This window comes from Carassius carassius, chromosome 24 (genome assembly GCF_963082965.1).
Source record: "Carassius carassius chromosome 24, fCarCar2.1, whole genome shotgun sequence".
Lineage (NCBI taxonomy): Eukaryota > Metazoa > Chordata > Actinopteri > Cypriniformes > Cyprinidae > Carassius > Carassius carassius.
Window position 1 is genome coordinate 26,947,111 of NC_081778.1, and position 15,491 is coordinate 26,962,601.

Sequence of the window (15,491 nt, forward strand, 5' to 3'; positions counted from 1 at the left end):
CAGAGACCATCTTATTGGGAAAAACATTTGCAGTGTATTTCACGCATTATGGTACAGTGCATTTAATTAGCATTACATTCAATTGCTACTACATATTTACTATCTGAGCACCATTAGGCCAGTATCAAAAAAGTCTGAATGAAAGTCACCATTCTTACAGTGTTGTTCAAGCACCCTGAGGATGCTGGTCATAGTCTCTGCTCAGAGTTCATGGGATGTTCTTGCGAGGTCCCCCCGTGGATGATTGCAGGCAGTGAGCGTGTGCTGGCGGGGCTGTAGGAGGGAGACTCATAGACACAATATTTACAGTCCTCCCATCTCACCCGGTGCTTTACCCTGCCATATGCTGGTGATTTGGCCACTTTATAGAGGAACACGTCATAGTGGACTAATGGGTTGGGCTTGGGTAGGACTTTGGCAATTTTGGGAAGGTGAAGCTCCATGTCAATTGTCATTCGTCTCTGCAAAGAGAACACACGCAAAGAGAGGTGCACAAAGCAGATTTCCATTGGCACACAATGTATGTGTTAAAATGTGTTCTATAAAAACATGATCATCTTTCCTCCAATCAAATGATTGTTTATATCTGACAGAAACACATGAAAGCTGTCAAAAACATCACATTTCATATCAAACAACACCACCACCAACCAAATAAACAAACGAACAAAACTTATAGAAATTTGACATTATATTTTGCTTAGGAAAATTCTATTTTATGACCATCAATATTTTATGTGACATTCTGAATTTTGTGTACATAAATTATTTTCATTACAGTTACATTATATATCGTGTGTTTATCTATATAAATATATGAGAACTAAATAAATAATATATAAAATACTTCCATGCATTTCACCCACAGCAACAATGCATTCAAGGTTTACATTTTTATGAATTTATAAATTACCTGGGGATCAAACTCTTGATTTTGATGTAATTAAACTTATAAAATAAAATAAAATAACATTAACCATTTTTTTTTAAATGACAAAATAATAAATAATAATAGTAAATACAAAAATGTCTTAACAAAACTTAATAATAAGACAATTGTCTGGAGGCATTACAAAAAAGGGAACTGTAAAATAAAGTATTATTTTGTATCATTTTTAAATACATTTATTTTAGGGTGAAATGTGACCTAGAGTTTCACTTTCCTGCACCTGCTTCCTGATCTCACGTGCTGTTCAACATCAAAAGGACGTGCCAAACTCAGCAGGACAAATCACACTTGGGGAAAAGTGGGGTGTGGGAGTATTTAAGCTTTTGGGCCATAATCTGTCGGGTCCATTTCCATTACAAAGGCTTCTCAGCCCACATTCCAAAGGCCTCATTAATAATCTTAAGCATTCCTTATTAGTTCAGCATGTTCTGATGAACCCACACAATCTAAATCTCCTAAACCAATGCGCTGAATGTTTGTGTGTGTGCACGCTTGTGTCCTAGTATTTCTAATGGCCAATGGATGAACTCTATATGTCATGAAGATCTGTATGTCATGGTATCATGGTATCCACCGTATCTGTAACCAATGGGGAAGCAGGGATGCTGCATCCATGTACCCATGCTGGTGGAGGCGGATGATGCCACACCTCAATGTTCTCTCTCATACAGCACTTGACGCAGAAGGTAAAACAGATTCATTTATAATATACACACAGAGTTAATTATGTGCCAGTTCAAGAATTGCTTTCTGTCACATTTTGGTATAAAGAAGCAAGGAGCATTAAAAGCAAATTATATGATGTAGTGCACTTCTGATTCTACAGGACAGTCTAGAACTTGTTTAGTGGCCCCAAAAGCATTTGGAGACTTAGGCCTTATTTTAATGTATAAATGCTATTGCCATTAGATTTAACAAACCAAATGTCATCTGAAAACAAATTATATCCGACCCTTTGTCAGATCTAACTTAACTATTTGTATAATTTCTCGTAAATAAATAAATATATAAATTACACTAAAGAAAATACAATATTATATAATATAAAAATAAGTATAACTATGTATGTGTATAATACGTCAACTGTTTTATTACATAACATTATATATAAAATACAAAAAATATAATAAAAATAATAGAATAACAGAATTAAAAAAATCTTTATTTTAAATTGTTGATTTAAATAAAAAAGTTACTTTATTCAGAATAACAAACATTACAAATAAAGACCTTACACCATAGCTTCCTCTATTATTTTTCTATTCTATCTTTTTTTCTTTTTATTTATTATATTATTTAAAAGCCCTTGCTTTGTGTACTGTGTTTAAGCTAACTGAGACTTGTTATAGCACTTGTATATCATTGCTCTTTTGTTGTTTTTGATTGCTTCCATTGTCCTCATTTGTAAGTCGCTTTGGATAAAAGTGTCTGCTTAATGTAAATGTCAGTGTAAAAGAGAGCTTCTTCAAGTAAATGCAGAATCTTCATTGTATTTCGCTGTACACTTCCACCTGAGTGACAGAAAATGAAAGCAGAGATTGACCAGCCTCTCCATAATCTAGCAATGAGCCATACTATCAGAATGTGTTTCTATGACGATTACACCCCCAGAGCTGCATTTGCATGAGGATCAGCACGGCAGAAAAAGGAAGGGGAGGGAGAGAAAGCAGTGAAAGAATTCTAGAGAGATGGTGAGATCGAGCTGGTTTGGATTCAACCAAAACTTGAGGCAGGAGTGCCTGGGGACATTAGTACTGTGTCCTTTTTCACAGTGTCAGAGACTGAGAGCCACCTCAGGGCACAGAGGATTTTTATTTTTAATGTGTGTAGCACATGTTGTGATCTCTCCCTTGTTTTTGATACTTGTGTATATGCTGTTGTCATGGAAGCGGGTGGGAATTAGATTAAGAAAAATCCTTTAATAAGTGGAGCTGCCTCGAACTCAGATTTGGCCAAAACTAAGCGAAGTGCTCTTGAGCATTGAAGTAGGAACAAGTTTCACATACCGAGTTTCACAGACAATGTGACCATATAGACTCGACGTGATTATGTAGGTCTGTATGTTCCAGGATCTGATTTCATAGGCATCTGTGGTGCATTGAAAAGATACTTATGTTGCTCTGTGAATGAGAGGATGAAGTGGTCCCTATTATTCATTATAATAGAGATTCATACAAAGAGCCCTGCAACCAGAGGCCCTCGAGGTACTGAACACACAGGACTGGAAAAAATCTGAAAAATCAAATCAAATGTTATTATTTATTATTACATAAAAATAAATGAATAAAAATAATGGCTGACTCGCACTGCTAAATGAAAAATTGTCTCAGCGGTGCTTCTGCTCCCTATTTGCTGGCAGTCTCAATTGAACTTGTTCTCTATTAGTGTGGTTAGGTGAAGGAGTCTTTGCTTTGGGGCTGAAACAAACCTCATCATCAAAATCTCATAAGAGGAAACCACAATAAAGAACCTGTGACTCATTTATAAGAGAAAGGAATCTTGGTGTGTCAGTTTGACAGCTGCACTGACTGGAAAAGAGATACTTATGAGGGATAGCGTTCTTTATGGTCCATTTAACTGGCTGTTTGTTTTTTTAAACCTTAGGTTTTTACTTTTAAATCAGGGGTCTTATGATATGAGGATGCTATATGAACAGGTCATGTGCTGCATTCATCCAGTCAGTGACACGGACATTGCAAATATGCAAATAACATTAATAAAGAATTTAGGAATGTACAGTGAATTTACTCCATGAGTAGTATGAAATGTGTAGCAAGATAACCCAGGACCGCTAGCTGGGGATAGAATGACCCAGCGTTGACTATTTCAAGCCCTTGACTAAAGAAACAATTTATGCCATTTTTCCCTGACAATAGATGTATAGGTTATTTTAAGCCATGCTTATTATGCAGTATTAAATTGGAAAAGGTTGAAGACCATTGCTGAGAGACATATCTAATACAAAAGCTCTAATATGAGTCTTAGCTGATCCCTATCACCTCCGAAACTGATGCAATTGATTTTAAATTCATACCAGAATAAAAAAACAGAAAGATGTGAAAGATGTGTATGATTTGGGGTCACCCACCTTATGACAGGCTTACCAGCTTCTGCACAACCCCGTCAGTGTGAAGGTCTAAAGAGATGCAGACCTTAGGGCAGGTATCAAAAAGCCATGCGCAACACCAAGCAAAGCAAGAGATAGTGAGTGCAAGACAGCATCTGGCCAGGGAAAAGAACGCAGGCTAGGAACACACGCGGACAAGGACTTTAATGTTAAAAAGGTTTATTTCAACAACTGGCAGATATTTTTCTCGTCGTAGTTTATATTCCCAAAAAAGTACAAAATAAAACTAGTACATCAAAGGATTAGAAATCACATCAAAACAAAGACACATTGTTTTTTTTTCTTTATATCAATCCAAGCGTTTTTTTCATATATTTATACATACTCACTGAATTAGTCAGACAAACATCAAAACCTCTCAGTAGCTTTTTCTTTTATGACAACGTTTGATATTTGAAAACCCAAATATGCTTTATTTATTTATTTTTTTAACAATATACACCAGCGCATGCCATAATTCAGTTAGGCAGGGGTAGGTGTGTGAATATATAAGGGCTGGGTCAGGGGCGGGTCGACTACAGGGCAAAAAGACTGCAACAAGAGGCGAGACAGGAGGTGGAGACTCAGTGGGTATGAGGGTTGTTTTCTTTTTCTTTTCTTTTTTTCTTCTTTTTTTAGGTTTCTGTCATGTGGTGATGGTGTGGTGGGTGTGGCTGCTCATTGCATCTGCTTCTCGATGCTTTAAGTGATCGTGGACGTGGTTGCGTGGGGTGCTTTTGTTTCTGTTCTACATCATGTTGTTCTGCAGCGAGTTTACCTCCGAAGAGTCCTCCTCGCCCAGCACCTTATGGTTCTCATGCTTAGGGGTGAGTGAGTTCTGGATGTTCAGCGACTCGTCCTCTTTGGGTGGGGGGGACTTCACGGGGTCCTCCAGCTTGTTCTGGGCATTAGGATCATCCTGAGAAAGATAGTCCCATGTTAGACCTCTGCAACAACCTCATATTGTTTATTACGTCATCTACTTTTATTAAATGTTAAAAAAAAAATTATTAGATAATATGCAACTGTATATTTGTTAAATGATTTAAAATATATATATAAAAAAATTTAACAAATTAATAAAAATAAATAAATCACACTCATAATGTGTTCCTGTGGCTCAGTGGTAAGAGCATTGTTTTAGCAGCGCAAAAGATTGTGGGTTCGATTCTCAGCGAACACATGATAGGTAAAAAATGTTAGCCTGGATGCAAGTTGCTTTGGATAAAAGCGTCTGCTAAAAGAATAATGTACTACTTTATCCCCCCCCCCCCCCCCCCCCCCAAAGAAACACCATTAAAGTAGTGTAGGAGATGTCACAAGGGAAATTATTTATTTATTTACTAAGTTTACAATTGCAAATTACCCAGTACATTTTTAAGTATTTAAAATAAATAAATGATAAATCATATGGTCCATTACTTCTCCTACTCTAATATATTTTTTCAATTAGATAATGTGCAATTGTAAAGTTATAAAATTGTTAATGTAGATAAATAAATACATTGCTCATAATGTCTTTTATAATGAATGTTTTTTTTAATAGTATACTGTGCAATTGTAAAGTTAATAAATAAACTATAATCATATTGCTCATTAGGTCTCGTAATACTTACAAAATTTATTAACATTTTTAATAAATAAAACCATACATAAATAAATACATACTGTGTCTGCTAGTAGAAAATAAAAATCTAAAAATAATTTCCACCAAACCAAAACCAAAATATATGTAGTGAATAAATGTAGTTGTTTACATACAAATTTTTAATAAATATAAATTATAATAATAAATGTGTAGATACTATTTCCAAAACACTTTGGCATCACATCCAAAAAGTTGGAGTGTGACGGCACTGCGGGAACAGATCCTGCATCAAATAAATCAATTGAATGCAGTTGATCAATGGTTGAGGCTGTTTTCTCCTCTGGGCAGAGCGGAGGCTGTGTCCTGACACACATGCATACATGCAAACCCATCAAAGCTCATACAGCCCATCCCACACTCCTGTCCCGCCAGTGAACAGGAGAAGCCATGGACTGAAACAAGAGTTCTGGCAAGAGGAGCTCACCTGCCATAGTAATAAATCCTAGCACTCTCTCTCTCTCTCTCTCTCTCTCTCTCTCTCTCTGTGGAATAACCATTCAGTGGCCTTTAATTAGAGCAGTAATTGAAACTTGAAGACTTACACATCCTTTAATCATCTAACTTGAGCTTCATAGTGAATTAAAGCTGATTTGCATCATTTTAAATACAAAAACAACTGGTTTTAGGGATAACTGACGCCCTCAATACAGAGCTGGTCTAGCATGTATTTTTCAGGGGAAGCTGTTTGGGCAAAACTTGTTTTGTTGGATAAGAAGCTAATATGGCATTCCTGTCCCTTGATGAAGTTGGATTAAGGCACGGGTGTGTCACATTTTGAGACAACTAATGATGATTTACCCATTCAGTGATGACTTAGATTGTAACTTCGGGCAGGACGTGGGGATACGCCACCTCCATCGTTACCGGAAAGGGGGCGTCCTTTCTTCCGTCGGCATGAAACTAGAAAATGTGCTTTTTATTTGCGATTGGATGGGGAGGTGTTTGGATGGGGACACTTCTTTTGAGCTGTTTGAGGGATTTTCTTTGGGTATAAAGAGAGTCATGATGGAGGTGACTGATGATTATTTCTTTGCATCCTTCCAGTCAACTTTTGCTATGGTATTACTGAGAAGTGGAGGCTACCATGTTGTTCTTACCATGGACTGCAATGTATTACATTTTAATGCATTTTCTTTTGAAGCTTAATTAGACAGTTAAACAATTGAGAGAATGCTGACAGGTATTAGCCAATCAAGACAAGTTATAATGTGGCTCATCCCTAATTACTTTTAAACTTTTTTTTTCCAACTCTTGAATAATAACGTCTATATATCACACACTACCAAATAATTTGGGTAAGTTTTTTTTTATTTATTTTTATAAATTAATACTTTTATTCAGCAAGGCCACAGTAAATTGATCAAAAGTAACAGTAAAGACATTTAAAATGTAAAAAAAATAAAAATAATAATAATTAAAAAAAATTCTTTCAAAAATATGTCATGATTTCCATAATAATATTAAGCAGCAAAACATTTTTAAACATTGATAATAAATGTTTCCTGAGCAGCAAATCAGCATATTAAAATGATTTCTGAAGGATCATGTGACACTGAAGATTAGAGTATTGACGCTGAAAATTCAATAAATGAATGAATAAATGAAATGAATCAATAAATGACGCAATAAATTACATTTAAAACACATTGAAATTGAAAATCATTCTTTTAAATGTTCATAATATTTCAGTTTTTACTATATTTTTTATCAAATAAGTACAGCCTTCTTTTAAAAAACATTTTAAAACATCTTAATGACCCTAAACTTTCAAATGGTAGTATTAATATTTTATAAAGGTATATAGTATATTAGTACATATATATTTAGCAGGCTTTGAAATTTATACACTAAACATAATTTTAGATGTAATACACAACACAGCAAAACCTAGCTTCTTTCTAAGGCAGTATTTTAACTGAAATGAAACCTAAGTAAGTGTCAGTTGCAGCTAACTGCAAAGCTTTGAGGAAGGACACTAAGACGACAAGAGAGGAGCAAGGACTATAGCTTAAAATTGTGTGGACAGAGGGGCAACTGACACATGGGAATAGAGCAGTGGGTCACCACACATAATTTCTGTGTATAAAGTAAAATTTCATTGTATACATTTTGAATCTGGAAAAGTGCGAGGATAGAGGTCAAAACTGCAGAGACTGGTTGGACAGATCCAGCTTTTCTGGTGTACTAGCATGGTCCATATGTTGTTTTAAAAAGAAAGATAACCCAAAAATGAAATTCTGACGTCATTTAATCACCCTCATGTCATTCCAAACCTGCTTGACTTTCTTTCTTTTTTGGAATACAAGATATTTTGAAGAATGTTGGCAACCAATGAGTTTTGGTTTCCATTTACTATAGCCAAAAATATAACAGAAATCACTGGAATCCGTAACGGTTTCCTCACCAGCATTCTTCAAAATGTCTTATTTATGTGTTCCAGAGATTGAACTATACAGTTTTGGAACAACACATGAGGGTGAATAAAATACATTTTTGACCTGACCTGTTCCTTTAAATCAAGTCAAAATCTCTAGAGTGAAGAATATGCGGCTACCACTTCACTTATCTGACCTCTCCGCTCTAGTTTATATATGCTCTATTTCATTCCAAAACATCTGTCAAGTCACAGACTTCCTGAGGGTTTAGGTCTGTGTGTGTGGAGTGAGATGGCATGAGAGAAAGAGGGTGTTTTGGCTGCTAGCCAGAGCCTGGCTCTTTTACTCAAGCGGATATCGATCTGTGGAGCAGTAGCTCTGAGCTGATGGTACTAAAGAGGCCTGACTGTCCACATTTTGTCCCCCCTTCTTGCCTTGAGAGATTCCTTGTTTCATGGCATGCATTTAATTTTCAGGAGTGTTTTCTCTGTGATGATGAGCTCTAAGCGGCTGGAGGAGACAATCAATTTTGGCGTCCTGTATTGTCTGAAGGTCATGGAGTGTTTGAAAGGATTTGAAGAATTTATCTCATTCTTGATCTCATATTGGCATATTATATTTCTGCAAACGAATCTAGTTGAAACAATATACACCCACAGATGTGAATTCCACTTATGGTGGTCTATAATTATTTGTAAGTGACCTTTTTTGTTAGTGGACATAAGCCCCTTTCACAGTGCACTTTGGTCTCACAATTGGGATTGATTCCGGGATTGATCCCGGGTCGGGGACCTAGTGACATTGCCGGATTCAGTCCCAGAATGAGCTCTGTGTGAACAAAAGCCAGAACCAATGCCGTAAAGGGTGTGTTGTAGTGATGACGCACGTTATTGTGCGACTCTGTTACTGGGTGTTTTGAAGGCAGATCAACGTTTGCGATGAAAAAATGTGCAAACTGTTCTAAAATCTAATGCAAAATGGACCACTTTTGTGGTGCACCAAAATAGGAAAATAAATCATACAGGTTTGGAACGACATGAGTGTGAGTAAATGATGACAGAACTTACATTTTGGGCTGAACCATCCCTTTAAGTATTCAAATGGACCATACTGTATCAAAAGTAGTTTGATTTCACTATGATGATGATGGTAGGAAGGGGCCAGGATTGGTCAGTACAGTTTGATTGACAGGAAAACAGCACAATGAAAGGACAGCTGCTGTTCTTTGGGCAGAGTTGTGGGGTTGTAAGTCTTACCTCACAGTTGGGCTCCTCTTTGGTCTTACACTCCCAGGTGTATCTGCTCATGGTTTTCTGAGGGGTGGGGGCATTAAGAGGATTATATACCTCATAAATATAATTTCCATTCAGAACGAGACAGAGATAGAGAATACAGAAAGAAAGTGACAGGGAAGGACAGACAGAAGGATAAGAAAAGGGCCCTTTGCATAAGATCCTTCAGCGGTGAGAAGTGTTCTCACACTAGAGCCATTTATCCTAGAGTTTATTTTTTATTTTATTATAATTTTTTGTTTTGCTTTATGCAAGCATCAACATTGTGGACATACATCTAGGGCCCTTTAAGGTCATTAGGTTTTTGACTCTGAGGCAAAAAAATATAACCATTGTGTGCTAGACATAAAGTGATAGATGTGTGTGTGTGTGTGTGTGTGTGTGTTTTCTTTCATTTAACAAAGAGTGACTATTTAATGACAAAAATGAATATATACTGGAAAAAGTATTTTTTTTCTTTCATTCTTTTTTGGAAAAGAGATATATAAAAATTCTCAATGATTTCTCCTTTTGTGTTCCATGGAATAAATATGATATATGGTGAGTAAAAAGTGACAGAATGTAATTTTGTCAGTGTAACTCTTTAAAAATGTGACCTCGAGTTACACTACTATATATATAATTTATTCAAAACTCTCAGGAGGAAAATAAGTTCTGAACTCAGGTCTTAAAGACATTTAAACCATGTCCCTTTTGCCCCAAAAATACTAAAAAGTAGAGCTATGATTTGGTTTTACTTTGATCTGACTGATACATCCAAGCTGGAATTTACAGGAACTATAAATGCATAGATGGTTTTATTTAACGTAGATGTCATACATATTGAGAGTTTTTGAGACTATTAATCCACTGCAGTTTACCTGTAGTAAACATAATATGACCGAGGTGCTCAAAAATGCACATCTTATGAACTAAATATCTATTCTATTGCAAAAAATTTCCATTACTTTCCACTGCAATACTGTATTTTCGAAAACACATCAGAATAATTGAAACCAAAAGAAAGCTGTGTTATGGTTATCCCACAGAAGAGAACGACGCTCGTGTTAGATCTACATCTACCCATGCGGCAGACCTGTTAGACAAGTGTTACGCCACCTATGGGCAGCAGTGAGACGTTGCATCTCAGATGTTTATCCTGTATTTTTGCTCAACACTTCATTGGTTGGTGAGGTCTGGCACAGAAAGAGCCCACTAACCCTCTCATCTTTTTGAACCAGGATAAACGAGTGAAACGACAGACAGTTATATTAATGTGATGCAATGGACATGCAGCAGCAGACCACAGGGCCACTAGAGGCCCGTGTGAACAGTCAGACATGCAGCGGTGCAGAGGAAGAGAGAAGGGGAGCAGGGTGATGGGGGGAGGAGGGTGGCATGGGTGGGCGCTCTCAGCGGAGTCCAAGGTCTGCAATCATGGCACAATGCTTGACCCAGAGATGCTGCCATTAACTCACTCTTAAAAATCTGTCATTGTGTGATCTCTCATCATGTTTGCTGTAAACAGTGACCACACTAAGAGTGGATTTCCTTCCCTTTCTAGATCTTACAAAGTTTGTTACATTGTATCTTATCTTTCCTTCAAGTCAGAAAACATCTAATCTGAACACTCTCTATTCCACTGAAAAAAAAGAAAAAAAACTCACAAAATGAAAATCAACCACCTATGCCACCATTACTGATATACCTTATTACTAATTTTAACCTAATAACTAATTACACCTAATTACTTTTTAAAATTAATTAAATTAATTAAAATTTTATAAATTATACTAAAAAATAATTGTAATTTAGTAATTACATTTAGTGATTTAATAAAAAGAATGTAAATTAAATTAGAATACAATTATGTATTAATGAATGTAATTAATATTTAATTAATAGTAATTAAATTAATTCTAATTAAAAAAAAAAAAATCAGTAACATATTAATAAATGAAACTGTATTATAAATAAAATTGAATAAAATAATAAAAATCAAAAAACAATAATTACATTTCTGCTGTACTAATTTAATGTCTCTAGCTCCCTTTTATTTTTACAAAATCAATCAATAATACAACCACTAAAATATAAAATTATGCATTAATCATTGTAATGAATATTAATAGTAATTAATTTTTAAATATTCAAATCAATTACAAATTACAAAATTAAGATGAATATAAATAAAAATGTAACAAATAAAATAATAATTTAATTTCTGCAATTTTATTTCATTAAAAAATAATAAAAAAATATATATACATACACCATCATTATATATTTAATGTCAAACAAATGCAATTATAATTTATAAAAAATAAAAAATAAATTATTTGAAAAAAAATCTTATTAAAATTATTAAAAAAAAAAAAATTATATCATGTTATAGACTCGAACTCACAACCTCTCTTACATAAAACGAGAAATATTCCTCTGAACGGTAAAATATGAATGAAAGGACCTAGAAACCTAGAATCATCTCTAGCCAAATTCCAAAAGGTCCAAATGAAATTACACAACACTGTCGCTTGCATTTATGTTTAAAACAAATGGCCTGCATGTGTATGTGTCAGGGGAAAACATGTCTTCCAGATCTGCCTCTGTATTGATTCATGTGTGGGATCAATAGGGCCGTTTTCCCATGAGTCTCTCAAACCGCTGTTAAAGAGTGTGTCTATAGGCTAGACTATCTGCTCAACTATAGGACACGGCCTTGAGGATGGATAGCCAGTCGAAAAGAGGCTGACAGACACTGACAGACTCAAGCCAGCCACAGTGCCGAGTCTCACCATTAACAGAGCATCAAAAGCAGTGCTCCCAACAAAAAACTCCAGCTTTTTCCCCCGTTTCCCGGTTACCCTGTTGCTATGGTAACAACTGTTGGCTCAGTAACCACACTCCTATATGAGAGCAGACCTTTTCAGCAGAGAAAACGTTCCCATCTCTCTGAGCGCTGTGCACCTCCTCCCTTACCAAAGGTGACGCTCGGGTCCATGCAGAGAGGGGAAGGAGGGGGAGAGGAAAGAGAAAGATGAGAAACACGTTACCTGACAGATAATGTTATCATAGTAAGCCAAAGCACGGGCATGAGGGAGGTTAGGAGGGGTGTCGCAAAGTTTCCTTACATTTGAATGGGAGCCCTCAGCGATGGTGGACAACGAGAAATTATCATTGTGGTGCTCCGAGGAAGGACGGTACTTACTGCTGCGAGGATTGGGGGTGGTATAGAAATACAAGAAGACAATGGAAAATATAGGGGAAGAATATTACAATGAGGTTATGAAGGGCAGGAGAGAGAGAAAGAAAGAGAGAGAGAGAGAGAGAGAGAGAGAGAGCAAGAGAAAAGAGCATTAGTGTAATTCTAGGATTGCTTTGGAGGCAGAAGTTTAGACACATTTAGTACACAACCTGTGATGCAACATTCCAGGAGACAAATTCAATAAATATGTCACTCTTTTTAAAATATTAGAAGTGCTGGATACATTTCATCACCATAAAATGAGCTCAGATTTGATTAATAAATTAAGTTTCCTGGGCTTATGTGTAGATCGCAATTTCTTCCCACTTCCTTCTAGACATTCCATTACCCATTACTCTTCCTCTTCTCAAATATATATTGAATGGACACTGAACAAAATTATAATTGCAACACTTTTGTTTTTGCACCCATTTTTCATGAGCTGAACTCAAAAATCTAAGACTTGTACACAAAAGGCCTATTTCTCTAAAATATTGTTCACAAATCTGTCTAAATCTGTGTTAGTGAGGACTTCTCCTTTGCCGAGATAATCCATCCACCTCACAGGTGTGGCATATCAAGATGCTGATTAGACGGCATTACTATTGCACAGGTGTGCCTTAGGCTGGCCACAATAAAAGGCCACTCTAAAATGTGCAGTTTTACTGTATTGGGGGGTCCGGGGGGTCTGAAAACCAATCAGTATCTGGTGTGACCACAATTTTTGCACACTGTAATATTTTCTATGCACTGATAGTATGAATAGAACTGATAGAACTGATAGTTCTATATGCTGATAGTATTTATAATCTGTAAATTATGTCCATAATACTTATCAGTATAGTTATTGTACATATTGTAGACCTTGTATATTCTGTACTTACTGCTTATTGCACTTCTGGTTAGATGCTAACTGCATTTCGTTGCCTTGTACCTCACTTGTGCAGTGACAATAAAATTGGATCTAATCTAATCTAATATAATTTGCCTCACGCAGTGCAACACATCTCCTTCACATGGAGTTGATCAGGTTGTTGATTGTGTCTTCTTCAATGGCTGTGCGAAGTTCCTGGATATTGGCAGGAACTGGAAATGCCGTCTTATACGCTGATCCAGAGCGTATAAGGGTGCTCAATGGGTGACATGTCCAGTGAGTATGCTGTCCATGCAAGAACTGGGATGTTTTCAGATTCCAGGAGTTGTGAACAGATCCTTGCAACATGGGGCTGTGCATTATCATGCTGCAACATGAGGTGATGGTCGTGGATGAATGGCACAACAATGGGCTTCAGGATCTTGTCATAGTATCTCAATAAAGTGCACCTGTGTTCGTTGTCCATAACATACGCCTGTCCATACCATAACCCCACCGCCACCATGGGCCACTCGATCCACAATGTTGACATCAGCAGAGTGCTCACCCACACAACGCCATACACGCTGTCTGCCATCTGCCCTGTACAGTGAAAACCAGGATTCATTCGTGAAAAGAACAACTCTCCAAAGCACCAGACGCCATCAAATGTGAGCATTTACCCACTCAAGTTGGTTACGACGAGGAACTGCAGTCAGTCAAGACCCCGATGAGGACGACAAGCATGCAGATGCGCTTCCCTGAGAAGGTTTCTGGCAGTTTGTGCAGAAATTCTTTGGTTATGCAAACCAACTGTAGCAGCAGCTGTACGGTGGTTGGTCTCAGACAATCTTGGAGGTGAAGATGCTGGATGTGCGCATCACCTGCTTATAATTGGAGCGCCATTTAATAGACAGAGCCGTAGATCACTGACAAGCTACGCAATATCGCGTTCATTATCGAAGGCTATCTATGGTAGAGAAATGAACATTCAATTCACGGGCAACAGCTCTGGTGGACATTCCTGCAGTCAGCATGCCAATTGCACACTTCCTCAAAACTTGCGACATCTGTGGCATTGTGTTTTGTGATAAAACTGCACATTTTAGAGTGGCCTTTTATTGTGGCCAGCCTAAGGCACACCTGTGCAATAATCATGCCGTCTAATCAGCATCTTGATATGCCACACCTGTGAGGTGGATGGATTATCTCGGCAAAGGAGAAGTGCTCACTAACACAGATTTAGACAGATTTGTGGACAATATTTGAGCAAAATAAGCTTTTTGTGTACATGGAAAAAGTCTTAAATCTTTGTGTTCAGCTCATGAAAAATGGGGGCAAAAACAAAAGTGTTGCATTTATAATTTTTGTCTGTGTATATATAATAACAACAATTAAATTATATATTTATATATATTCTCTGTTTTTGCCGTAATAAATACCATCTCTTCCTATATTTTCAGAGTATTTGATCTTGTTTAGGGCAGAGTGAATCTGAGCACATTTACTCATAGCAGATGGAGAGGTGGGCATCTGATGTATTCACAAGTCTCATCTGTAGCACTGCTGCTTCTCCTCTCCCTCCATCACTCACACTCTCCTCTGCAGCCTGTCATAAAACTCTCTGTTTCTCCACTGGCACTTGCTCTCCTCTTTTCCTTCATCATTTTCCTTCTGTTCTTTGAGGAGGGTGTGTGCCGTTTAATTCCTGGCTGTAGCTTCCACCCCCCCCAGGTCTCACAGCTGTATGTAGGTCAGCTGGCCCCTCCTCCCCCATCGCACTGCCCTACTTTCAGCTGTAGCTTCCGTGACATCATGCAGCATGCTAAGCATTAGCATGCCATCCACTCACTGCTTTATTTGGTCTATGCAGCATCCAGTTAGCAGCTTTGCTATCGTAAAACTAACACTTTTCAGGGAATTAAAAATGCTGCAGATAAAAAAATAATAAAAAATAAAAAAACATATAGATTTTTATGTTGTTTCTCTCAGGTAAAGCTTTAATATTTTTTTTTACCTAGTTGTAAAAATGCAAATTAAAGTTT

The 15,491-nt window shown here is 36.8% G+C and overlaps 1 protein-coding gene across 10 annotated transcripts in view; it reads right to left on the reverse strand.

Annotated features, from left to right (window-relative positions):
- Positions 1 to 4,218: 4,218 nt before the first annotated feature.
- The window catches only part of LOC132103332 (chondroitin sulfate proteoglycan 5-like), a 28,088-nt gene continuing 16,815 nt past the window's right edge, over positions 4,219 to 15,491 (reverse strand). The window contains exons 4-7 of one of the 10 annotated variants that reach the window (XM_059508353.1): positions 12,403 to 12,559; positions 9,335 to 9,391; positions 6,502 to 6,603; positions 4,941 to 4,974 (exon numbers count right to left, since the gene is read on the reverse strand). In XM_059508353.1, coding sequence (XP_059364336.1) covers positions 6,517 to 6,603; positions 9,335 to 9,391; positions 12,403 to 12,559 — 301 coding nt within the window. In that variant the 3' untranslated portion in view covers positions 4,941 to 4,974; positions 6,502 to 6,516. Of the gene's footprint in view, positions 4,975 to 6,501; positions 6,604 to 9,334; positions 9,392 to 12,402; positions 12,560 to 15,491 lie in introns of all 10 variants that reach the window. The other 9 variants (XM_059508356.1, XM_059508348.1, XM_059508347.1 and 6 more) reach the window with 9 other exon arrangements.